Source organism: Coloeus monedula (assembly GCF_965178545.1).
Source record: "Coloeus monedula genome assembly, chromosome: 8".
NCBI lineage: Eukaryota > Metazoa > Chordata > Aves > Passeriformes > Corvidae > Coloeus > Coloeus monedula.
In genome coordinates, this window is record NC_138788.1 from 36,326,343 (window position 1) to 36,353,699 (window position 27,357).

Here is a 27,357-nt window from a genome sequence, read left to right on the forward strand (position 1 = left end):
GGGACTCTGGTGAACCCCCAGAAAGGCGTGCTGGAGAGGTGTGAGGTCTTTTTACATCTGTCTGTGCCTGATTTGGTGTTTGGTTTAGTGCTAAATCCATTCTTAGCAAAAGTTCCAGCATTTCAGTGATCCGGAAAAACTTTTCAATAGCAGAGAAGAGAAATACATTAGGTAAGAGTTCAAATATAGAGAGTATTTTACCCATTGCTGTGTTTTTAATGAATAAAAAGCCATTCCAAATCAAAGAAGATAATTTAAAAAACTTCAGCTCAGTGCTAGAAGCGTGGAATGGTGAATTTTCAGGAGGCAGCTGTATTGGTGCAGAAGCACATTCCAAGCCTACTGATTAATATCCCTCCCTGTTAGTGGAAAAACAATGAATGTTGTCTTCACTGATAACACGTTCTGTGTGCAATTTAGCTGGCAAAAAATAGTTGGTTAGAGAAGTTCAGCAATAATTTAGTTCAGCATTAACTAATGAGATGTGGATATCAGCTCATTGGGAATGTCCCAGCATGGGAATTCTCTGAGTGAGACGATCTTGGAATGAGGGAGGTGCTTCTCTAGGAGCTCACCAAATCTCATTTGAAGAGCAGCATTTAGCATGTGTTATATCTGGGGTTTTTTCTCAGTATAAAGTTTTTTTGGGGGGAAAAAAAGACCTTTCAGCTCTGGCATTGCCAGAGTTCATTTTTACTTCTTTCAGACGTTATTCTTGCAGGGAGGCTCTTAAGAGCTGCTGGAAATTGCTGTAAAAAGAAGAAAATGTTATAAAAAACCCCTTGCTGAACAGAGTCATTTTTTTACATAATCAATTTCTATTAAAGATAGACTTCAAGAGAAAAAAAAATATCTTAGTTCTGGTCCGTCTGACAAGCCTCATGTTCCTGCTTTTTGCTGCTGCAGCACAGATCAGCTTTCAGCTCTTTACATCCAAGGGAAATATTTTGCTTCTGAAGGGTATAAAGAGGCTGAAGAAAAAACATTTGTGTTACTTCAGCATTGAGAACTGTAGGTTTTGCAGAATAATTGATTGGTGTCTATCAGCATCAATTTATCCAGCTTTGGAGGTGTTTTAATGGCATTGCTCCATCAGCAGATTATTTGATTGCAAACTTAGGCTTTAATTTATACCTGTTTGTGCTGCAGAAATAAGACAAAAACCTTCTGGTTTGGAGTTTTTAAAGAATATTTTTAAATTTTCACATATCTTTCTAGAGCTGACTTAAGTTTTACTTAATTTACTTAATTTAATTTTATATCAGTCATATGAAATACTATTAATCATCATCAGTCAGAGATTCCCAGAAAGGTTTGGATTGAAGACACCTTCAGGATCATCCAATTCCAACCTCTTGCCATGGGCAGGGACACCTTCCACTATCCCAGGTTGCTCCAAGCCCTGTCCAACCTGGCCTTGGCCACTTCCAGGGATTAAATTCAGCAAATATTCCATATTTGCAGGACCTCTTGATGTTTTTGTTACTGAGCTGCATTCCTGAGCTTGATTCTGTCACCTGTCACAGCTCTGCCAATCCTGTTTTGCTCAGTGCTATTTCTGTCCCCTCAGCATCTCTAGGTGTCCTCTCTCCAAATGACCTTTTCCTGAAATATCCTCGCTGCCACGTGCCTCTTTTCACTTTTCAAACTTGGGTTTTGTCCCCTAAGCCTGCCCATAATAACTCCATTAACTTAATTATCCAGGACTCTCCTGTTCTCCTGGCATTACATACGGAGATGGGAATTATTTGCTTCAGAAGCATTTTTTCTTAGATAATAGAGTACTATTTTTCAACAGCCTGACAGTTCTGAACAAGCCCTACAGAAACAAGAGACAAATCTAAATATTACTTAATAGCACAAACCTTGGCCTGACACACCTGGTCAGGACATCCTAAAGCTTCACTTCGCTACAGTGTTGTTAATTTTGGAACACTGAATCAGAGTTTTTCCATGTTTAATGCCTATCCCAAATTCTTCCTCCAGATAGAAGGGCTGGTTTTATCAACAACTACAAGCAGTAAAATTTTATCTATCTATCTATCTATTTTATCTATGTGATAAATATTTCTGTGTTTTCTTCCCAAAATAATCGTTACAGACTTACAAGGTTTGCAACTAAAACTTCCCATTTTAGGGCAGTTGCCTGTGTATCAGCGCTTGCACTGATGTCCTGCCCAGGAAAATTTGGCCAAATAAAATCAAAGAATAGCCCTTGGACAATTTTATTCTGACACCAACCTCATAGGGAAGGATTTTTTCCCAATATCCCATCTAGCCCTGCCTTCTGGCAGTGGGAAGCCATTCCCTGCGTCCTGTCACTCCACACCTTGTCCCAAATCCCTCTCCAGCTTTCCTGGAGCCCCTTTAGGGGACCTGAGGAATTGCTGTGATGAATTTTCTGGGTTTGGCTTTCTGTTTTTGACAATATATGTTAATGAGTTTATTTTTTGCGTGCAGGCAGCAGTGAACCTTTTCTAATTTAGTTGCTGTGTGAGGGATTGAAAGCAGAATTTGAGGAGTGAGAACCATTGGGATTAAACATATGGACTGTGGGAGGGTATGGAGCAACAAGCTCCGAGATATGGATGGGTCTTCTTACTTTCTAGCACAGTCACACGTTGTTGTCATGAATCATTTTAAGGTTTTAGATGCTCATGATCTGTTGGCTACTGGAGAATTGCTGAATCAGAGAAATCCGGGTTCAGGATGGAGTTCCTGGGGGATTTATCAGAGAATCATGGAATGATTAGGGTTGGAAAGGACCTTAAAGTTCATCCAGTGCCACCCCTGCCATGGGCAGGGACACCTCCCACTGTCCCAGGCTGCTCCCAGCCCCAGTGTCCAGCCTGGCCTTGGGCACTGCCAGGGATCCAGGGGCAGCCCCAGCTGCTCTGGGCACCCTGTGCCAGGGCCTGCCCACCCTCCCAGGGAACAATTCCCAATTCCCAATCTCCCATCCAGCCCTGCCCTCTGGCACTGGGAAGCCATTCCCTGGCTCCTGTCCCTCCAGCCCCCTGTAGTCTCTCTGCATCTGTGTTGTAGCTCCTTGAGGCACTGAAGGTACAATGAGGTCACCCCAAAGCTTCAGTTTTCCAGGCTGAACAATCCCAGCTCTCCCAACCTTTCCCCAGAGCAGAGCTGCTCCATCCCTCTGATCATCCTGGTGCCTGCTCTGGACTCATTCCAGCAGCTCCTTGTCCTTCCTTCCCTTGTCTCTTGACACCTCCAGGCTGGAACCTGCACAGGCTTTGGGCAGTTTTCCCTCCTTCTGCCTCCAGGGAAATCCCTTCTCCTTCCCCTCCAGCTGAGCTACTCAGGTGGCACCTGAATTTCCCTTTTCATCCCCAAATCCTGCAGGCACTCACAGAGCAGCTGAACCCTGGGCATTAAGCAGGGAGGTGAAGCAGGAATTAGAGAATTCCTTCATGTCTCCTTGTGGGTCACATTAATTGGATGACATGGCATTAGTGCCTGCCACATCCTGGAAAAACGAGATCCAGATAAGCACTAATCACTTGAAAATGAGCTTAATGCACTTCCCAGCAATCTCTGCTGAATTCCCTGTTTCAGCCCGAAAATCACCACAGCCTGGGATCCAAAGCACTGCCAGCATTAAGGAGCCTTTGAGATCCATTTGTTTCCAATAAGCATCTTACAGGCCAGAGATAAGATGAGAAAATGTAAATTAATTAATGTGGGTAGGAAATAAAAAGGTGATGAAAATTACTATTCTCAGCATTTAATCACCTGATTTTCTCAGACTGTTGCTATCCTAGGGATTGATGCCTTATGTTCACTTTTTATTGCCACAATTTATTAATTTGAATAGTTAATATTTAAATACTGAACCTTTAAAAGTGAATTGCCTCCATGTGGGCTCTGTGCTGCCTGGTTAAGTTTGATCCCCATATTTTAACCTGTTTCACCTGCAGGTATTGTACTGAATTACATTTTATAGATTCTAATAATACATTTTCTGCTGGATACTGAGAGTCCACCTCAAATTAAAATAAAATAAAACACAGCAGCATAAATCAAAATTTTGAAGGAGTCAAAAGTAGCCAAATTAATGGCTGAGACAGCTTTGAGGGATTCCCTCCCCCCAGAACTACAATAGTGGAGTGTTGATTAGTTTTCTTTGCTAGGCAGAAATTGGGATTTCAGCTCCTAAAAGTTTCCTTCCCGAAGTTAACATTTCCTTGTAAAAGCTGCTGAAAATTCCTGACCTTTCTGCCTAAAGGGAAGTCCAGCAGGAATTTTACAAGATGCTCCTTCCCAGAAATAATTCCTGCTAGAGGCCTGAGAATAATGTACCAATATATTCAGGAGAAGCCCCATTTTCTCCTGCTCCAGGAGGATGAACATTCACATGGGATGGAAAATTAAACAGGAGCAGAAAAGGAAAGTTCCAGGAGAAGATAATTATAGAATAAAAAAGGCTGGGAAGCTTTGAGTCCACATGGGTTTGGGGTTTTTCACAGTTGCCACAGTTTCTGCATTTCAATGCGATTCCTTCTTCACAGCAAGATTTTATTTCAGAATTTGACTTTATCCTGGTAATACCCCCTGGTAAAACTTATTCTGTGTCTTTAAAAGTGTCCATGGTGCATCAACATCAGACAGAAATCCGTGTTGTGTTTGTAGCAGACGATTTTGGAAGTGTTCTGTGACCTCATGACTGTTGAAACTGATGGAGAAAATGGTAAAGTGGTCAGGGTTTTTTTACAATTTAATCACATTTTTGGCTACTGTTTTAAATTCTGCCTGGAAGTGTTATCAAGAGTATTTTTTAGTGACAGTTTTAAGGCTGTGGCTGCTCTGGTGCAGTGGGAAAAGGTGTCAGTGGAAAAGGTCTGGAGTTCCAAGCTGAAAAACTTGGAGAAATAAGCAGAATTTTGGGGAAAATGGAATACCCAAATGGGGATGTCTTTCTTTTCCTCCTGATTTTTAAAGCAGCTTCAGGTATTGCTATTTTGTCTTTGTGATACTCTTTAATATTTGATCAGTTTCCTATTTATTTAAAAAAATGAGAAAGTAACCTGATTTTCCTTTCTTTTTAGTACTAAGAAATATATCTTCTTAATATAAAGAGAAAATAATATGAAATAGATTTGTAACCTTAACAAAAACATTTAAATTTAATATGCAAAATAACTGTGTTCCCAGAAGGCTATTCTTGGAATTTTTACTGACAGTATTGGTATTTTGGATGCTAAAAACCCTTTAAAGCACAGCAGGGTGTATTCTTTTTTTTTTTTTTTTTTTGTCTTTTCCACTGTCTCTGGCTTTTGTGCTGAATTATATCAATACTCTGGAAATTCATCTTGAGGGGGAAGAATTTATTTCCATGGATTTCTACCTCCTCACCTGTGCTCTACGTGCTGCCACTGTAGGATGCACTTGGGGGACTTAATCATTCCTCTAAGATGCTGCTTGAAAATAAAGATTTGAAGCAGCTCTAAATATTCTTTTTTTAATGTTACAATACTCAAAATTGAATCATATTTCAAAAACCCACCCAGTCAGTTATGGCAAACTGAAGGATTTCTCTTTAAATATCGATTTGTCCCATAAGGGCATTGGTTATATGTATTTTAAGTGTCTTCTATGTATTAACTGGAGAAAGAGCTCAAGACTAAGAAGAACCTCCTGCTCTGACAGGTCCAGTGCCCTCCAAGACCTCAGGGGTTGATGGCACCTGGAACAGTTTTAATTTCTGTTCCTAAAAGCTCTTTTGTCCTAAAGAGAACTCGGGTCACTCCCTGCAGCATCTTCTGTGCAAATCCTTGGCAAAAGAACATCTGGAGTTGATCCCAGCCTGACACTGGAACTGCTGCCCTTTTTCCAGAGGTGTCAGGGCCCTGTGGAGGAGCAGAAGTTCCTACAGGCCATCCCAGTGCTGGTTTTATCAGTGAATTCCTGGTTTATCCCTTCTGGCTTTATCCTGTCTCACTAACCCCCTTTTCTTGTGCTTCCCTCGCTTTGCTGTGTCTCTGGTTTCAGATTTCTTGCCTGCAGCACCAATTCGCCTAAACTGGCACAAAGCTGAGCTGGTTTTTGCTCAAACATCCCCTGCAAACATGGCTTGAGGCAAATATCCAAAGGCATTTCAGGTGGGAATGGGGAGCTGGACCTGCTCACTCCATCCTCTCTCAGTTGGGAAACTCTGCCAGCCTGCTGCTCTGGAGTCATTTCATCTGCACTGAGTGCAAGAATGGAAGCTGGAAGTTTCCTTCACTTAAAATCCACTGAGCAGAAATGAAGATTTGCAAAAATTTCTAATTGGATTTTTTCCTAGCTAATGAAACAAGGATAATTCCCTGATGGAAACGTGCTGTGTTGTACCTCCAGGCTGCCCCGAGCCAGGAACTGCACAGGAAAAGGGAGGCACAGGAGGCTTTGGGTATTTCTGTGCTTCTGAACCTGGCTTTAAAGGAGGAATAAAGACATTAATTGGTCCCTGCCCCTGCACAGAACCCTGTTGTGGTTGGTTGTAAGGTGGAGCTGGAGGTTTCCACCCTTTTTTCCTTTATTTCTTGCAGTGAAGAGAAAATTCATAATTAAACAGCTCCAGCTCTTCTGCCTAAAGCAGATTGAGCAGAGAATTAAGGAGAGAGGAGGGAAATCCTGTCTTTGTACCTTCATTTGAGCATCTGTCCTCACTGGAATTGTCATCTTTGTGCATTTTCATTGGTGCTGCACTGCCTGATCTGCAGAAATCCTGAGACACGTTTGTTTTCATCTCACCTGCAATGCCTGCAAACAGTCAGTTGGGTTTTTTGAGGCTCCAAAGGAGGAGGACAATTAAGCTGTCAGTGTGAAACACGTCATCAGCCTCATGATAGCTTCATGTCATGCCCAGTGCCTGTTATTCCTTCACTGGATGTGCCAAAAAAAAAAAAAAAAAAGCCTGGATAGGAGTGTCCATTTATAAAAATCAGAAAATGGTTTGGAGTAGGAGGGATTTTAAAGCTCATCTCATTCCAGCCCCTGGCAGGGACACCTTCCACTGTCCCAGGCTGCTCCAACCTGGCCTTGGACACTTCCAGGGATCCAGGGGCAGCCCCAGCTGCTCTGGGCACCCTGTGCCAGGGCCTGCCCACCCTCCCAGGGAACAATTCCTTCCCAATATCTCATCTAACCCTGATTTTACTCTAAAACTGTAGATGGGATCTGTATCTGCTTCTCTTTGCTGTACAGACCCTCTCTCCAAATGACTTCTCAAGTCTGGTTATTACTGCCATAAAAATAAATCTAAAGTAGGTGTAGAAGTGGATAAAAGTAAATTTGAAGTTGACTTGTTGGTCAGAAAGTCCTAAATACCTCCAGCAATTTCAAACTAAAGCTCCCACCTCGTAAGACCTCCCATCCCACAGCTCTGCTGCCCACGATCGTCTCTTTCTGATTTAGACTTACACAGGTGCTGAATTTTATTCATTCAGTGAAGTTCAATTTCTGTTGTGTTGACTGGAGCATCAGGGCCAGTTGCTGAGCTTGCATTAGTGACTGAATCATTGCTTTCCCTCAGGATAAAATGGCAATGTTGGGGTTTTTAACCTACCTGTAGATGATACACGCACTGTTCCTGCACGTGTCACAGTTGGCCGTGTCCTGACCGGTGCGATAGGAAAGCCTGCAAGGACAAAAACATGAGAGAACTAAAAAAGTTATTTATTTTAACAAGTTTTTGCCTTCCGTGGCTCTTCTTTCATAATAATCAGAACTTCAGGATTTTTTTTTTTTTTTTGCCTTGACTATTGAATACAAAAATCCAGCCGCTAGGGAAACAGCATCAAAACCGGCATATTCAGCTTAAATTAAGACATTGCTTTTTGGGGTGGATTAATGTTTTCTCCACTTTCACACTAAACAAACTCTGACTGTCAAGCAATAAATCCTCCATTATATCAGGAGGAATATACAGAATATATTATTGCAAAGTGGGATCTGTTTAGGAATGTTGTGACTCTCAGTGAGGTCTGAAGATTTGTTGTAGGGATGTTTGTGTGTTAAAAGGAAGAAAATGCCTTTGAAATGACATTTCCTGTGTTCCCTTAGCCTGCAGCTGTGCTTTGTCACACTCTGGTTTGAAGTCTCTTGCAGCAGTGACTTCTCATTTACCTCTGATTGTCTCTGCCTTGGTCACTTTTAATTAGAAAAGGGTTTTTAAGGTACGCAGGTACTTTTTTATACATAAAATCTTCATTAAAATAAATATATTGCATTAAAATAGAACAGTTGCCTGTGAACATGAATGCTCTGGCATGCAAATGAGTTTAAAATGCAAATTGTTAAGTCAATATTTGTGCATTTTACAAAGAAAAATCTAAGTACCAATCACAAATTTCGACTCTTTTAAAGTTATTTTCCGTTTGCTACATACAAACAAGTGCTGGCAAAGCTTCTTCACAGTTGTTTTTAGAAGAAGTGGGGAAATAATTCATCTAGGGAACTTTGGAGATGTGGAAAACAGATCCAGTCAAGATTCCTTCAAGGAATGTTGCTGGAGGCAGGTTCTGCTCTCAAGCCCAGGCAGTTCAGCCGACTGACCTCCAATTATTTGGGGTTGCTTTGCTTAACCAGGGGCATCTCTGCCCCTTCCCTGCCCTGGCACCTGCTCCTCTGCTGCCCTGACAGTGAACAAAAAGGAAAAATCCAGCATTTGAAAAAAAAAAAAAATTGGCTTAATCTTTACCTGACAAAATATCCAGCCTATGCAGTATCATGTGTCAGTGAGAAATTCTGCACCAGCTGTGCCATGTGCCTGTCCCCAAGCTGAAAAATCAGCATTTCTGAGATGCTTCAGGCTGTTTCTGTAGCTCAGAAAACGATCAGCTGGCCCTGTGTCACTTCTCTTTATGATCTGAAGGTTTATCAGTGGCTGGGGTGGTGTCACAGCCAAAGGCTCTGGGGCTGTGGGTGCAGCTCCTGGCGCTGTGGTGGCACCAACAGAAGTTCACAGGAGGGTGAGTTCACTTCTTTTAAGACTTTTTTTTCCCTTCTAAAAGCAAAATGCAGCGTGGAGTTCATGCTGTTCTAGGTGCTGGTTGTTATTTGGCCTCAAAATTGCTTTTTAATCAGAGGGATATGCTCAGATTACCAACACGGCTAAAAATGACCACAACACCAAAGCCACGTCACAGAACCATGGAATGGTTTGGGTTGGAAGGGATTTTAAAGCTCATCCCATTCCACCCCTGCCATGGCAGGGACACCTTCCACTGTGCCAGGCTGCTCCCAGCCCCAATGTCCAGCCTGGCCTTGGGCACTGCCAGGGATCCAGGGGCAGCCCCAGCTGCTCTGGGCACCCTGTGCCAGGGCCTGCCCACCCTCCCAGGGAACAATTCCTGCCCAATATTTAATCTAAACCCACTCTCCTTCAGATGTGCAGAAGAATTTCTCCAAAGCAAAATGTCCACTTTGTGTGCTGCTCCTTCTGGGAAAATCCCCACTCCTGGTTTATATTTGCTCTTACCCTCTCAAAGAGGAGAAGAATTCCTGAATTTCACTTCCCCTCTTCAAGTCTTTCACAACTCGACATTCAAATTGTCACTACTATGAACCTGAGACTTGTAAAATGGTTTTTTTTTTCCAAGCTATTGATCAGCTACCAAAAGCTCTGACTAAAGATCCAACGTTTAAAGTCTGCAGCTGAGTTGGGGAAGGCCTTTCTTTACTGAGGACATAAAGAGCAGTCAGCAGTTGCCTTCAGAGGGATGTGGCTCTGCTGTGAGAGAGCCTCTTTATAGGTAAAGCCATAAACTCTCTGTGCTGATGCCAGCCTGGTTTAGTTTTTTTGTTTAAAGTTGGTTTGGTTTTTTGTTCAAAGTTGTTTTCCAGTTGGGACATTTTCATTCACCTTTGGAGCCCTGCAAACAGCTGGAACTGGATAATCTTTAAGGTCCCTCCCAACCAAGCCATTCTATGATTTGATGGTCTTTAAATGTACAGGAATTCCAGATTTCCATATACTTAAAAACATATTTGCTGGTATAAGGCAGACTCGTTAAGCTGATGAGAATGGTCCTTGGATGTAAGTATTTAAAAATGAGATGGGTTTTGGGTGATGAGTTTGAAATCCTGATTTCTCAACTGCCATATTCAGCTCTGCTTGGTTTTAGCATCTTTGCAATTCTCAGTCTCCACTGGTTATAGTGATATATTCATTTTCGAGTCGGATTCAATTCTCAATTAAATTTTCTTAAAGTAGTTTTTCCTTACTGAGTATTTTGAGCTTTTCAGAGATGATTTTTACATATTTTCTATTATTTCCTTTTTTGAATGATCTTGTTAGAATTCCCTGAAAGCCCCAAGAACACTCCATGGTTTCCCAGTGTTTGGTTTCCATCTGGCAGTTTGAGAGCTCTTTAGCCAAGACTGAATTACATGAGTGTTAGAACAGTATAAATTCAATTATTTCTATAAAAATTAAACTCCTCATGAAAGAATTTTGTTGTTGATACCTCTGGGCTTTGGATTTTTACTTTCTTGTTTTCACATAATTATCTACACAAACACTTGCATGGAATTCATCTCCTTCACGCCAGCAAGGATTTCACTACTGGCACAGCATTTCCATGCAGTTTTTAGGCAATGAGGTTGATTTTCAGTGCAGACTTCCTGAAAAACAGAGTTTGCCTCTGTTTTAACTCCTAGGAACGATTTGAGAGCAGAGTCTGGATACCAGGAGGAGAGCAGAGTTCTGGGTATTGATGCTTTCTTTGTGCCATGCAGTGTTTTGAGTAAGCTGCTTTTTTTCTTCCTCCTAAAAATAAATTGGGAGGTATTCCAGCCTAGGAGAGAGACCAAAAATTTTGTCCTTCATTAGTAAACCAGTTGTTATTTTTGGTAAAAAGAAATTCTTTCAAATGTCAAGTCTTTCACAAAGCCAAGTTTCCTACAGAAAATCTGTCGCCTTTTTAGAGAAATGAAAGTTGGGTTGGGCCTGCTTTAGATCCCAGGGGGTTATTCCTGGAGTTTCAGACTTCTTTGGACTGGATGTGTTCTGATGTCCACGAAGGAGGAGCCACTGCTCCACAGCTTCATCCTTTGCACCTTAGATCCTGTATTTTCTATTTCCACGTGGATGTGCAGAGCACGGGCAGGTCATGGAATCACAGAATTCCAGACTGGTTTGGGTTGGAGGGGACCTTAAATCCCATCCAGTTCCATGGGCAGGGACACCTCCCACTATCCCGAGGTGCTCCAAGCCCCATCCCACCTGGCCTTGCAGGTCCTGGAGCAAGGATGGATGTAGGTGAGTGCCATTGCTCTGTTTGCATCTCCCCTTGGAAAGCAGATCTCATCTCCAGTTCTTCACACGTTTTCCATGTGATTTTCAGGAGACTTTCATCTTCTGGAAGGTCTTTTTTTTTTTTTTTTAGCATTCCAGGCAGAACCTGAGCTTAACCTCAATTAACACTCCCAAGTATTAAAATATTATAATGAAGAACAGCCATTTTGCTGACGTGGACTGGCAGGAACTAAGAATTGGAGCAGCCTAAAGGGATTACACCCTCTAAATCCCTGTGAAACTCAGAATTTGTGCACCTGCTGGAGGCTTTTTTTCAAAAATACCAACTTTAACACCAAAATCTTTGCATTTGAATATTTCCTTGCTTGTATAAATTAGAGAGACCCCGTTGAGCTGGGACAGGGAAGCTTAGATCTGTGTATGCTGATTTTTTTTTTAATATGGGCATCTATTAAAAACAAAGAAAAAACTTTTCAAAAGTGATTTAGAAGGATAGATCTGTTGGATCTGGATGTCTTCCCTTTCTCTGCTGGGATGCAGGGAATACTTGATATAAATTGAGTCCCCTAATGGCAGAATTTTCCAGAAGTGGCTGTGCTGGGTACAGATCAGGAGGATCCTGATGCTCCTCACACTTTTGATGTATTATCAGCACCAAGGAGGATGAACAGACTTCAAGAATATTTTTTTGGTTGATGTTTGTTATTTAAATATAGTGAAACAAATTATCTTAAGCAGGCAGTGGGCCTTTGAAGTGTGCTTGAAGTGACAGTTCTGGCCCTGCTGAGAGGAAGTGCAGGCCTTGCTTCTCCTGAAGTCTTTGTATTAATTGGGTTTTTTTAAATTATTATTTCCTAGAGCTGCTGGGACAATTCATAGCACAGTTGGTTAAACACATGGATCCCAGCATCCCAGAGTGGTTTGGGCTGGAAAGGACCTTTAAAGCCACCCAATTCCACCCCCTGCCACGGGAACACCTTTCACAGACCAGGTTGCTCCAAGCCCCATCCAACCTGGCCTAATGTTTCCCATCTTTACAGAAAAATCCTTTAAAAACCAACAGTTTGATGGAGAACTTCTCAAAGTCTTTGTTTTCCACTCTAAAGTATTACAGAACTGATAATTCTGATAACTGGGCTTCAAGAGAAAATTGGCATTATTATTATTATGATGAACATAGTTTGCCCTTTTGGCACAATAAAATGACTCCACTTCGTCACGAGAGCTTTAGTTGTCTTTATGACTTGAGTAAGTCATTTTTCAACCATGTAAAATGCAGAAAAATCTCTTGTATATCTTTTGCAGGTTAAAATAAATCTGGCTTACCCCTGGAGGTTTATTCTGCCCTAGGAAAGATTTACCACTTTAGTTCAATGTAAACCTCATACAAATGCTTTTGTAAAAGCAGAATCAGGTTTTTAGTGGATGAAAACCTCTGGTTCCTTTAAGGACTTCAGATTCTGGTCCCAGACCAGATCTGGGCAGGTCTGAACCACCTTGGGCCAGCCTTTGGCTCCTTTAAAGGTGTTCTGAAAAATCACTTTCAGAGTAGAAAAATTGTTTTAACCTTTCTCCTGCTGTGTTTTCCTGAAGTTGATAATTACCAATTAGCAGTTTGCATTTAGAGATGATACAGCCTGATAAAAATCAGGATGGATGTTGTGCTTTGAGGAATTACCTTGAGGCTTTTCTGGATGCAAACATGGATTTGTTCCATGTGTTTCAGTGTCTGGTGTGCTTTGGGGTTTTCTTGGTTTTTCCTCCTAACTCTTTTTCTATTTTCCATGGTTTTGTTGTCTGTTTTCCCAGTTTCCCTTTGGTTTTCTTTTCCCCGTGGGAGCACTTGGAGATCACACAGGTCTAAGTGATCCCAGCTTTGTGCTCCTGGGTGATTTTCCAACTAAGGATTAAGTAAACCTTAATGAAAACAGTTTTCCTCTCTCCAAAGCTCATCCCATTCCACCCCCGTCCTGGACAGGGACACCTTCCACTATCCAAACCCCATCCAACCTGGCCTTGGACACTCCCACACTGAACACTCTTGGCTCTCTTTTTACTTCAAGGCTGATATTACTGATTTGGCTTCTGAAAAAATCCTTTGCAAAGTACAGAAGCTCAGTGGTGAGATTTTCAGGCTCTTTCCAAGACATTGGTTTGTTGTCTTTTGCTGCCTCCTGACAGTTGGAAGCAGATGACTAATTTGCTTTTTGAGGTATTTGCACTGTGGGCGTACGACACGACTCCCACGACAGCAATTCAAGTGCTTTCACCCTGTAAATACATTTTGGATTACACTCAGGTTAGTCAGGGAGTGGTTTTTTAAAAAAAATAAATACATATTTTAATAGGACTGTTATTTGAAAAAAAACCCCAGCGAGAACACAGAGAATTAAAATGTATTTCAAGTGAAATAATGAAATCTTACAGGAATTAGGTGTGTACAAGGTCTAACATCTCTCCTGAATATTTGTGCCTCTGTTGTCTCATCAGAAGAATCAGGAGCATAATTAAAATGTCAGCTCATGGTGTTAATAACGATTCAGGGAATTTGCTCTGGTGGAACAGCAGCTGCATTGCTGGTGTGTAATTCTTAGGCCAGGCACTTCCAGCAGTTTGTCTGGGAGCACATTCCAGAGGCTAGGATGAGCTCTGTCCCTTCCTCCTTCATCCCAAATCTCTCTGCTGTGGTTTCTGCCTGATGGAGGATTCAGGACTGGATTTGGGGTCATTGCCTGGATGCCCTGAGCCTCCTGAGCCCGCAGCTTGTCATCAGATCTGCTTCACCCACCCATCCTTTCCTGCAGCTTCAAGTGTTCCTCTTCCCAGTGCCCTTACACACCCAAATCCATGGGATTTTAAAATGCATTTTGCGTGTGTGTAACTTTTGGGGCCAGCTGGGGTGATGTGTTAAAGGGTGGAAATCCTTGTGCCCTCACAGCTCCTGCTGCTCCCACCCTGAGCTGAGGAGTTCCTACTACTAAAACACAACACCTGGCATTCTGCTTGGCTTGGACTTCTCAACTGAGGCTGCTCACAGGAATTGTTTCTATAGAGGAGGGAAGATGGGGGAAATGAGAACCTGTGGTATTCCTTCATCATTTTGCTGTGATTGATGTTTCAGTGCCAGCTCAGATACCCTTCGTGCATTCTCTAAGCCTACACTGGCTTCAGATAATAACTGCACCAGCCAGACTTGTTTAACATTCCACGTGTTGTGCAGTAGCATAAAATTGAAAGAGGGAGGAGGATTGCTGGCCACTGATCCTGGTGTTTGTGTGGAGCCAGTGCTTGGTGTTCCAGGAAGGACTGGATGTGGCACTCAGTGCTCTGGGCTGGTGCCAAGGTGGGGATCGGGTACAGCTTGGACTTGATGGTCCTGGAGGTCTTCTCCCACCTGAATGATTCTGGGATTCTGTACTTGCAAGAAGGATGGAGGAAAAAAGCCACCAAAGAACCAGCAGGAAGGACTGGGGAAGTGCTGAGCTCTTCCTGTTGCAGCCTGAGCAGGTCCCAGTACTTTGTGTTTTCTCATTTCCTTGGATAATGGGAGTTTGAGGAGAATCCACAGACCAGGAGTTGGGCAGTTGTTTGAGTTTTGTGCACAGTTCCAGGTCCCATCCCTGGAATTCTTTCTGGGCTTGTGTGGATGACAATAAAGTAAACAAATCTCTCCTTTATCAAAGGAATGACCTAACCCATGCCAGGTTCAAACCATTCCAGAGTGTAAACTCACTTCTTAATTCCAAAATAGCTCTTCTGGCCTCTGCAATCAAACCTCTCATCCTGAGGCATTACTGGACCACACACAGCTTCTATGGCTTTAAACTGAAAAAAGGTGGATGGAGATGGGACATTGGGAAGAAATATTCCCTGTGAGGCCCTGGCACAGGCTCAGAGCAGCTGTGGCTGCCTCTGGATCCCTGGAAGTGTCCAAGGCAAGGTTGGGAGCAGCCTGGGATAGTGGAAGGTGTCCCTGCCCATGGCTGGGGGTGGAATGGGATGGTCTTGAAGGTCCTTTCCAACCCAATCCATTTAGTGATTCTCTGATACTGGAATCGAGGGCAAAAAATCCCAGTATTCCCCCATACAGTTCTGTCTGTCCTCTTCTGGTTGGTTCATGCAGTGAGTAACGGGGTAGAAAACATCCCCTGTCATCATCCTATTTAGGAAAAGAGGTCCAAACATAGTTGGGACTGTTTTTTGGAGAGATTTCCAGCCTCCCTTGGAATGGCAGTTTTCCTTCCTGGTTGACCTGGAGCACTGATCCTTCCATTGCTGCTCCGCGGCATGCAAAAATCATCACAAAAAGCTCAGAATTGTCCCAGTTTCACTTAAATATTTTACTAACTGCTGCTTAACATGGAAAAAATGGTTCTGTGGCAGGGAATTACTCATCCATCTTCAGAATTCCTGTGTATTGGCAAAGCTCCAAGCGAAACCTGTAAGAGCTGTGGAACAGTGTGGGCACCTCAGTTTTGTTCAGGTGTGAGAGAAGCTCCACAAAGACCCAGCAGTGCTGCAGAGGTGGGATCAGGGAGGATGGAAACATCCATGCCTGGAACTCCTCACTTAAATTTTCCTCAGGCCACAGATCCCAGGATGGTGTGGGTTGGGAAGGACCTTTAAGACCATCTCATTCCAAGCCCCAGGTACCTGAATCCAGCTCAGCTCTCCATCCTCTCCCAACTTTTCACCTTCAGTTCCCTGGATGTGCTACACAGGAGCTTTTTAAAGACTGAACTGCCCATCCCACATCTGGAACCTGGGGTAGCTGGAGCCTTGGCAGTTTAAAAATAAAACACCCCCATCTTCAGACAAGTCTTTTTCCTCTTTTTTTGCCATTTCTCCTCAGTCAGGATAAGAGATAATTGTACCTTTGTGCAAGCACTGGGGCTCAGAAGGAGGTGTCAATTAGAAATCTGTTGTTTCATCTCCTGGTGAAGGAACAGCAGTGAGAAATTTAACACTGTAAAGCTTATTTTGGTCCCATTTTTACAGGCTCTGCTTCTGCATTCTGATACTGCCAACAGCCAAACTGCAGTTATTAAAGGATTATCCTAATTGTGAAAACTTGGTAATTCCTTACCTTCAGTCATCCTGTTTTTTAAAAAAAAGACTGATTTAGCAGGAAAACTCTCCTTGCAGGTGTATGATTTGGGCAGCTTGGTGACATTGGGAAGCTTCTGATCCGTGGGATTCCCAAGGATATATTTAGCAAGAACATTGCTTGCTTGCACTGTTTTTTAATCTTTCATTTATAGACTTCATCAGTGTTTCCAGATTTGAATAGTGGGAATTTGCTTTAATTGGCCTCTGTTTCCCTGCAGCCAACCTGCTGGAAAAGTCCTGAACCTTAATTTCACTCTGAAGCTGCTGATCCTGGCTGGAACAGGGAGGTGTGGTGGGGAATGACATTTCATCTTGGTTTTAAAAGTCCAGTGAATAGCAACCAGATAGAAATCAAATTATTTTTCTCAGTATTTCAAATACATTTCCATTAAATTGTGCCTGTACAGTATATGCAGATAAAAAGCTGGACTATATTAGCAAAATCAGCTGTATTTTCTGAGACTCAGAATGTTCCTAGTGGCATTTTTTTTGGAGAAAACAGAGTACTAATACCAACTAACTTTGCTAAAAAGATTGTTCCTTTTTTTTTTATGTTTAGCCCACATTCTGGCTGTTGCTAAGGGTTCACTTTTTCCTTTTTTTCCCTCATTTCCTTGCTGAAAACCTCCCACCACTCTATTCCTCACAAAGGCTTGATAGAAAGTGGCTCTGACAGCAGGGTAATTTAAGAGCTCTCTATCTTCAATGTTATAGTACCCAGGTACTCTGAATTATTACACATTAATGTTCCAGGATGTCTGTGAACTGTGAGACTTTGCCCTTTTTATCCACTCTGACAGTGTGATCTGAAACTTGGATTCTCAGCCCCAGCATAAATGTGTCCAACTCTAATGAAAAATGCTATCAAAAATATAAATCTCATCATATTCTGAAGGCCTGTGAAATACTGTGCTCTGAGCTACTCCTGGTACCTGCCCTTGGAGATCCAACTCCAGACTGGTTTTAGGGAGCTACTTCAGAAAAAAATGGAATGTGAGGTTAAAAAATGGAATTTGAGGTTAAACCTTGGGTGATGCTAGATTTTTTTGCCTTGAATAATGCTGGATATTTCAGTGGTCAGCCTTATATCATCAGCTTTCATTGGTTGGTTGGTTTGTTTTTACATAAGAGAATTTTAAATAAGAGGGGTCAAGGAGATCCCATGGACTGGCAGGGGGTACTGGAATAACCTCCATGGAGTTTTGGAATATAATGGAACAGTTCCAGTGGTGAGGGAGGTCAGTGTGTGCCTGCTCTGCTCCTGTTGTGCTTGGGGGAGCAGGGAAGGGCTGGTTTAGAGCTTGGAAAACCAAATTTCTTACGGTGAGGGCAGATAAATGGACTTCTGGTGTCTTAGTACTGCTCCTGCTGTGGGTTGAGTGAGCACCACTCAACCATCACTGGCCCAAGGATCACAAGATCCACAAAGCTCTGGTTTGTGGAAAAATTCCTCCTTTTCCTCGACTAAGGAAGATGCATCCAAAGAGATTTCCTGGCTCTGCCTCAGGAAGGTGAATTGTTACAATTTCTGAGGTGTTTGGGTGTATCTGTGTTTGGGAACGATCTGTAAATGATGCACACCCCAAAATACAGCAGCTCCTGTGAGAGAGAAGAGGGAAGAATTTAGGAGGTGGTCTCAGGGGATAATGAAATGAGTTGTGACCATTCCAGAGGGCATTCCAGGCAGGCAGGATGGATGTAAAGGTCACAGCAGGAAATGAAGGCACTCATCACAGTCCTCTTCCCAAGGACTGCTCTTAGAGTCTCCCAAAACCTGGAGTCACTCAGAATGTGACACAATTTGTGCATCCCAGATGGAATTTGCTGTATTCTTTCTGGTTTTCCTGTATTTATTTGTAGTGCAGCTGTCTTTTGTAGTTTAGCTTATCTATTGCTTCCCTCCGTTTCCAGGTTTTCTCTTAGAAATGATCCTGTTCAGCCTTTCCTTTGCCAGGGTTCCCATTGAAAAAAATGCAAAACAAAACTAGTGAGGGGGGTAGTCCCAAACCAAGCCCTGTCCTATCATTCCTGCAGCTGGCACATCGCTCCCAAAGGCTGTGCTTTCACAGGCTCTGCTCTTGGAAACTCTTCTAAGCTTCCTTTTCTCCAGGTGTGAAATAAGGAACTCCCAAGTTCGGAAGGTATTGGCTGGTGTGGGGGTGGATTGAGTTGGACAGCAGAGGTTGTTCCTGCCTTGATTTGCTCTGTCTCCTTGGTCTGCTCTGGATAGCTGGGCTGGCTCCCAAAAGGGAGCAGAGCAAACAATCTGGGCAATAATTGCTCTGGCTCCCTGACTTTCACTTGCCATCAGTGCTGAGCAGGAGGATCAGTTTGGATGACCTTGAGGATGAGTGCTGGCAGTGCTGCTCGGGCAGGACTCAGGTGAGGATGCTCCCTGCTCTCCTCTTCCCTTGGGTGCAAACCTCCATCCAGACACACATTATGGGCTTACTTTCTGCTCAGAAATGAGAATATGAGGCACAAAAATCCCTTAGTCATTGGAAAGCCTGAAGTGACATTTAAATTCCATCCATGACAACGTGTTCTCTCAAAGCCTCTTCGAAGGAGTTTGTTGAGAAGCTCTTTAAATTCCTGAACCACTGCTGACTAATAGATGAATATAAATTAGCTCTGAAACAGGTTCATTTAACTCTTGTCTAATGTGTAGCATTTGGCCTGGCAGAGTCAAAATACTCTGACTTGTTTTTGTGTGGCAAATTGAGCACTTTGTTTATTAAAATTGCTGATTTGTTGTATAATGAGGAGGGCCCAGATTACTGTTCCTTTCCACAGGAAGGATTTAAAGGGCAGGTCACTGCTGTTCTCCAGCAGCAAAGTATTTCTGATTATGTGCTCATCTCCTGTTATGTATTTCACAGATCTTTGTTAGCCAGGTTTCAGAATGATTAACTCCCATTTTACTCGCAGTCCTGTCAGCCTTAGCGATGCTCCACACATTTGGCTTCCTAAATTCTCTATCTGAACACAAATATGTCTGTAAAGTGAGATCACTGATAATTTATCAGAATAAAACTGGAGCATAAAACCGGGTTTGTGTTGTAAAGCTGCACCCTGCATCATGTAATATTCAACATCTTTTTAACTCTGAGCTGGGACTCTTAATTGAAGCTGCAGCTCTGCACTTCCTTCATGCATGACTTAAGGCATCCAGCAATGTTTGCTGGGATGTAATGTGCTTTTTTTGTACAAGCTTCCAGACAGAAGGGCAGTACAGCCATTTTGCCAAAGATTTAGTAAATAATGATGCACATAATACAGAAATTTTAATAATGTCCTTTGATACTGGGATGGGGATCACAGGGTCTGTGTTTCCCTTCCTGCTCCAGTGGCTTTCCCCTTCCCTTGAAGCAGAGTTGAGTGCTGGCTGTTGCTGCTAATTGCAGATGATGTAGCACTGACATTTTCAAAAGCACACATAGATGATAGTCACCCAAAGGATGAGACTGCTGCCTTCAGAGATGCTGCTACAATTCTGCTGGCATCGACTCATTTAGTGATGAATTGCAGTAATAGCAGTTCAGGACCTACAGCATATTAGTGAAAATGAATCCGCTGAGCACCAGTCCCATGGCACCACAACAGCACTTAAAGAACACTGATTTCCTTAAAGGCAGAAAAATCTGATTAAGAAATTTAGCTGGGGCTTTGTTTTTTGCTTTTGGTGGGTTTTTTTCCCCCTTCATATTCTTTCTTTTTTTTCTTTACCAGCAGTGTGTTAGTTGTATCTGTTTCTTGTAGCATGCTATTCTAAGGAATTTAATGTACCTCAGAAAAGCAGCAGAGTTCCATAAATACAGACCATCTCTTACTGTTCTAGCAGATGGAAGATGCTACAATAAACAGTAGAATTGCTTTAACTTCTTGATATAAACTGACCTAAACCTGGTTATAGCAGGAAAAAAGCTCAACATGCTGACACTGAGGAGATATGTAATAGTTTACACAGGGTCTGTGGCAAAGATGTTGTAGGATGAATGCAGCACTTGGCAAGAATTATTCTAATAAGAGGATGGGGCAGCCTATTATTGCAAGAGTTGTGTAATTTGAGGGAGCTGGGGATAAAGACAGGCTTCATGTTAATGATGTGTTGGTGTTTGCAGGAGAACAGAGTGTTCTCCCAGCTCAGGAGAGGGATCACTGGGGAAGGTCCTGAGCACAAAGCTGTGCAGTCTCTTTCCAAATCATCCAGCAGCCACAAAATGAGAGGGATCTGGAGTGCAGGGATTGGAAAATACACAAGTGTGCATCTCCCTTCTTTTCCCTCCTTCCCCATCTCGACACCTTCCTGCCCAGCAGGGAGGGAGCAAGTCTGGGACATGTCTGGAGCATGTGCAGGAGCAGCTGGAAGGGGCTCCAAGTAGAAAGTAGTGCTAATAAATAGGCTCTTTTTGGCCAAATGGAATGTTGTAAACTCCAGTACATGAGTCCGAGTGTCTGAGAGGCTGTAGAGATGTTCTAAACTGGGATTTATGGATAATTTCACCATTTTAGGGCTAATACAGCTTTGTGAGGCTGACAGCTGCAGGGGAATTATTTGAAGACAATCCTGGATAGTTTGGCCAAGATTTGTTTTGCACTGAGGGCAGGGATACACTCCTAATGTAGGCTGCATTAACAGCTCTGCTCTGTCAGGGCAATAAAAAAACCTGTATTTGCTGCACCTGTGCCTGTACTATCTTTGGGAAAGGAGAAAATAGGGATGGCTAATTGTATGGAGGAAGCAGAGGTATTTATAGCAGGTGCCTCTGGGGGCTGGTGTGGGTGTTCGTGCACTCAGGGTTGTCGACGAGCGGCTGATGAGTTATGATGATGATGAAATAGTTGTCTCTATTTTGTGGTTTGAAAAGCAGCTTGGCACCTCTTTGCAAAGCTCCTGCAGTTTCTCTAAGTTAAGAAAGTCAGGGGAGTTCTTTTTCTGAATAGTAATTAAAAAAAAAAATAGAATTATAGAGTGGTTTAGGTTGGAAAATAGCTTTAAGATCATTGAAGCCCGTGTGGCTTTCAGGTAGGTCAAGAAACGTCCCAGTCTGAATATCCAGGACTTGATAAGGTCCTTGATCTAGATAATCGACAATTTGTATGGATAGAAATAATAATACAACCAGCTGTAAAATAAACTAAAACCACAAAGGCTGTGTTGACAGCAGGATCCAACTAAGATGGCTTTTTAATGCCAAACGTTTTGAGTTTTAAGGATTCACATGATTTCTACATTCCTAAAGAAAGTTAAATTAAAGGTGTACCTTTCTGACTCAAATGAAAGCAGGTTTTGCTTCAAGTAGCAGAAGCTGCTGGTTTCTTCCTTTTAAAATCCCGATTTCTTCTGGCAAATTGGGATTTAATTACAGAAATATTTCAAAACACACAAACAGCAGACATACATTGTGAGGTGTGTTCACTGAATAAAGATGAGGGAACTAAGGTGAGTCAGTCTGCAAAATGTTTGTTAAGGTGATATAAGAGATGGATTGAACTGTCCAGGTAGAGACTAAAGGTTGTACTGAGTTACATAGTTAAATAGTTTCTTATATTTTTAATGGCTTATGGATTGATTTAAATAATGAAAGTTAGGGATAAGCAGAATTTTGTTTATTTCTGCTTGGGTTTGTTGTGTTTAGAGCTGTGTGAAAGCTCTGAAGAAGACACTGATATTCAAAGTTCTCATTTCATTTCCTTCTGAAAGAAATACCACGAAAAATGCAGGTGCAAGGAAACCAGACGAGATTCATATGCCATTAATGGAATTATATTAGGAGTTGTAATAATATCCCTTAATCTTAAAAAGGTAAGTCACTTACAGAATTAAGGTTTTGCTGCTGCTTTTCATGCCGTGTGAGGAATTATGGCTAATGCAAGTTGCTGATGTGAAAACATCGTCGCTAATCCTGTTTGGAGAGCGGCTCGTTCTGTGCTCCTTAGAAAAGGCACAAGAAGATGTATTATGGGCCCTTCGTTAAATAATTACTTAATTACACCCTGGGACTAGCAGACAGCAATCTGAATGCTGCTGGCAGGTTTCTCCTAGAGCAGCAAAACTCCGTGTGAGAAGCGCCACGTGCGCGGCGGCGGGGGCGCGTTGGCATCTGCAAACTCACGGGCAGCACTGATGGAAAAGACATTTCAGTCAGCTCATACTCATTAAAAAAGCTTCTACTCACCCTTCCCTGTGAGCTTCTCCCTTCTCTAGCTCCTGTATAACACCCAACAACACTTTGATGGTCTCCTGACTAGAGCTGATCAGGTTCTCCATCATCTGAAGCTGCGCTTTCAAGTCCACAACTTCGGTGTGAGGCACGATTTGTTGGCATTCCTGGCTCACGGCGACGGCCGTCCGGCAGGGCTGGCTCTCCTCTATGGGCGCCACGTTGACCTGCAGGCTCTGGTCACTACATTCGGGGGCCGGGCACTGCGCCCGTGCCGCGCACACTCGGGCATCTCTGGCCGGGGGCTGCACCCCGTTCAGCTGCACCGTCCTCTTGTCGTCCTCCTCGGGGCACGGCCCCCAGTCGCCCAGGCTGGGCAGGTCGGGCTGCGAGGCCGGCAGGTAAACGGTGGCCACTTCAGTCTTGAAGACCCTCCCGTGGAGGGGCTGGGTGGCCTCGTCGCTCCCCAGCCGTGCCGCCGCCGCTCTGCCCCGGCCGGGCGGCCGCGCCAGCTCCTCCTCGCCGGGCTCGGCCAAGCTGGGCAGAGGAGGAGGCGGCTCTTTGGGAGAACTGTGCAAATCGCTGCTTGGCCAGGCCTCGGCCCCGTTGTCGTGCGCGGGGCGCTCGGAGATGTGGGAGATGAACTCGGCCGTCTGCAGGCTGCCGGCCTTCCTGCCCCACGCCGCGGCCTCCCCCGAGCCCCGGCCCTCCCTGTCCTTCACCTCGATCAGGAACCCGTTGTTCTCGCTCGGTAGTGTGTCCACAGTCGAGGCGCTTTTCAGAATATTCCCTTTTTTCCGGTCCAGAGGGAAGGTCTGGTAGCACTTCTTGAGATCAGGGGATGTCTGGACTCCTGTGCTCTTGGTGACATTGGGGATGGACCTGCGGGCGGGCACCGTCATGTACTTGCGATAGGCTGTCTTGTAGGAAATGGCCTTGGCCTCCCTCTTGTCAGGGTCCTGCGTGGAGGAGGTGGAGAGCTGCTTGTCCCTCTGCTCGTTCTGGGCCTCGCAGATATCCTTAAACCTCACCTGGAGGGCTTTGTTCCGTTTCTTGATCTGCCGGTTGGGATCCAGCGCGTATTTCATCTCCAGCGCCAGGGAAGCCGCAGGCTCGACGTCGCTGTCCGAGGCGGTGAGTAAGCATTTGCTGGGCTCCTTACTCACCATGATGCCTGCAGCCAAGAAGAGTGCAAAAAGCCTCAAGTTACAACAGAAATGTCACTTTTTCCCCTTAGGTCTTTGCAGTATTTGGGCCACATTCCTCTGATCCCGCTGAAATGGCTGTGAGTCGTGACCGGTGCGCTCGATTCTCTCGAGTCGCAGCCCTTGGTGATTTTCTAGAGATTTGTACCTTAACTGCGCTTTTTATCTTGATCTGTTGTGAACACCTGCTCCTCAGAGAGGAGCTTTCCTGGCGCTGGAAGTTTTTCCACACCTATTTTACCAGGACAGGACCATGGCTGTCATGCCAGGGCTTCCCAGGAGGCAGTTTCCTTCGGGAATATGTGCTCCCAGGAAGCCAGTCCTCTGAATTTACTTGATAGTTAGTACAAACTACAGAGCAATTGAAAACCAAGTGTCTTTGTCCAAATGAAGAACAGTTTAGAGCTCTGCCCACCCTTAATTCTCCTTTAATGTAAATGTTTAGTAGCAAGAAGTGTCAAACTGGCATTATTTTTAGAGTGTGCTTGCTTACCAAACACATTTCTGCTGTGTAATGTATTCAGCATTCTTTGCAAGAAATTAATTGGTCGTTAGAGGTGTCATTATTTGGATTTTTATAAAACATTACCTCATGGCTAAAACTAAATACAGATTAATTATTAGCAACTGGTTGGTAGTGCTGGATGTGTAAAATTTATGAACTAGTGAAGTTTTGGAGGAAGTCAGCGGTGCATCAATTAAGCTTTTGCTTCAAATGCAAAACAACTCATCCTTTCCTAGAAGCAGTAATGTGCTTTTATGGTACAGCTGCTTATCCCAAAAGATCCTAAAGCACTAAAAAAACCTCCAAACCTGTGATGATTCACAGAAATTACTTAATCTGCCATTGGAATATAACCCCTCCTCAAGGAGAAGATGCCAAGTGCTTAATGCAGCACATACCCAGAAAAACCCCCCAAACCCCAGTGGTTGTACAGATCATAGGGGATCTGTAGTAGCTGCATAATTAAGATTTCATTTTTACACCTCATTTGAAGTTGTAATTTTTACTTTCCTGTTGCACAGATTTCTCCCTGAGACTTGCTGAATTACCAAATTCCCACTTAATCCAAATATTCTGCATGTATCTCCTATTTAAACCCTCAGAGGGACTCAGGAGTACAATGTAAAACAAGTAAAGGGACTTCAGGTGTATCTGAAATATGTTTTTAATTAAAATTCCTTTGTCTATTTCATAAAATATGTGAAGCTCTTGAAGAGTTAAGTGCCATAATAGCATATGTTTTAGAAAGCCAACTCGGGCACAAGGGAGTGAATCCTTGACTAGGCTATATTTAAAGTAAGAAAGCTTAAGAGGAAAATCATTTTCAGTGAAAAACTGGATGTTTATGAGGTTTAAAAGTATTAGTAGCATTTCCCTAAAGATACACACAGATGTGCATGGCAGAGAGTCCAAGGCTGGACTTCTGGGTCAAAAATCTCATGAAAATGTGTCAGTCCTTAATGATTTTTTTCATGTTTTAACTCCCTGGCGCTGGTAATTGGTGAACAAGGAACTGAAATATTGCAGAATCGCCCTGGTTTGCCTTTTTCTGTCTGACTTGGGATGCTCAGGGAGTGGTGAGGGAGCTGCAGTCATTGGAGAGGGGGAAGAAGTTTTTCTGTGACTCTGTAGCACAAAGTCTGTAGAAGAAGCAAAAAGAGGGAAAAATTCAGGACAGAAACATTCAAATAATGGAATCTGAGATTGCCAGATCCTGGTTTTCAACCAGATACTTCATATATACAAACCTAGGATCTGATACCAAGGTGACTGAGTCCCTGTTTTGGGGGAAAAGGGGGAATAAAATGGAAATTCTGAGGGGGGAGTGCGAAGATAAAATTAGAGTAGGGGTTAAGATCAGTAATCCCCGTGCCTTTAACACATGAGGTACAGATAGGGACAGACTTTGAGGGGAATAAATCAACTACATTTGAATGTCAGGAATTTTTGTTCTGGTTGAAACCCTAAATAAGGAGTCGGTTGTGGGGGAACATCAGTGTCCTGTCCTGGCTGGTTTGGGCTGTATTTTAATTATAATTGTGTTTGTGAGTGAAATTATGCCTTTATTTGAGGGACACTCTGCAAACAGTAAGGAGGGAGTACAGACATCCATCTTTTTGTCTATCTAGGGCTGATATTTGGGAATGTTTTAGTGAATAAACTGGTGTGTAAGATACAAACCCAGTCCTTCAGCTTGCAACTGGACCACATTAAAATCTGTTGTAAAAATTGCTGTCAAACCCCAAAACTCTGCACTTCAGAACTACAGGAAGCAAATTTTCCACAACAGTGTGGTAAAGGAATGAGTTGACCAAAAAACCCTCAATACAAGAACACAACAGCCATTACAGCCATTAGTTTCAAACCTGCCAGTGGGAGTTCCTGTGCTAACAAGAAATTGTGGCAAAAACGAAATGTTGCATTCACAAAGATGTGAAATACTCTGTGATTGTGGCTGAAAAAACCACATTTTTATCCAAAAAGGCTACAAAAATTGGCTGTTGGCTCTGAAAGTCACCCTTTAGAACCATGTCTTAGGATTCCTTGGAGTTGTCAAAGTGAGTTTTTGGGCACTTGGTTATTTGACAGCAGGATCCATTAACACGCAATTTATTTTCAAGTACTGGCTTGATATTTCATTGGTGTCTGTGACCTGTGTCAATTTTCAGATTATTTCACCTCTCATATTAATCCCATCATTTTGGGGGGCTGCAGGATGGCTGGCTTTGTTTGGGATGACTTCACATGGAATTAATAGAGTCCATAACCCAGCTGAAACCAGGAGTCTGGAGATACCCTCTGGAGTAGATAAATGGGGAACTTTATTCTGCAGTTAATTTTAAGCACATCTTTAATAGCCAATAAATTGATTCTTCACCAGATTGCTGTCTCCCTTTCCCAACTGCACAGGCCTGATTGATTTAGCTGATCCAGAGTTTTCTATTCCCACTAGGAGCTGGGAGTAATAACTTTAGAGATATCTGTGATTAAGAATGACAACAACCAAAAGAACTCGATTTTTTTTTTTTTTTGAAGCCTTGCTCGGATCCCGGTGTCTCCGAAGGGAACTCTCTGTGCTCAGCTGATAAAAGAACAGTTGAGCAAGGAGTCGATTGTGAGTTAAACACTTCACAGGGAAGACTGTATAGAATATTGCTTGGTTTGTTTCACTTTTGGACAAAGTGTTGCCTCCAATTCTGGCTTATTTAGGGACTGCCACGGCGTCTTGTCTGAAGGATTTTTGAGTACATAAGGAAACTACTGAGCTGGAGTTTCTCAGTTTATGGCTCGTGCTGTCAGGGGGGTAATAAAGCCTTTGAATCTGAATTTTAGTTCCAGATGCCAATTACATACAGATAATGGAGTTCAACTTTTTATCTGTACTTACTCCAAACAAAGAGATGATTTGCTAAACTAAATATTCAAGTAATCACAAGCTTCGTTTTTCAGTTTTTAGCCTTGATTTCTTTATAAACTAGTGACTGATTGCCCTTAAGCAGCATCCCTCTATGTTTGAATATGGAAATAAACTATTCAATAATAATAATAACTAAAAAGTGATGCACAGAGAGGCTTTAAGTTGGTATAAAATCATCAGGGTACTTACGGAAACCACCA

The 27,357-nt window shown here is 43.0% G+C and overlaps 2 protein-coding genes across 5 annotated transcripts in view; one reads left to right on the forward strand and one right to left on the reverse strand.

The window, feature by feature from the left end:
* The window catches only part of DOCK1 (dedicator of cytokinesis 1), a 265,665-nt gene that overhangs the window by 91,546 nt on the left and 146,762 nt on the right, over positions 1 to 27,357 (forward strand). The gene's annotated exons all lie outside the window — the stretch shown is intronic.
* INSYN2A (inhibitory synaptic factor 2A) overlaps positions 1 to 27,357 on the reverse strand; it is a gene marked incomplete at its 3' end in the record, with an annotated part of 37,684 nt that overhangs the window by 1,699 nt on the left and 8,628 nt on the right. The window contains exons 2-3 of the mRNA XM_082286428.1: positions 22,546 to 23,704; positions 7,565 to 7,636 (exon numbers count right to left, since the gene is read on the reverse strand). Of these exons, the coding sequence (XP_082142554.1) occupies positions 7,565 to 7,636; positions 22,546 to 23,699 (1,226 nt within the window). The 5' untranslated portion in view covers positions 23,700 to 23,704. The remainder of the gene's footprint in view (positions 1 to 7,564; positions 7,637 to 22,545; positions 23,705 to 27,357) is intronic.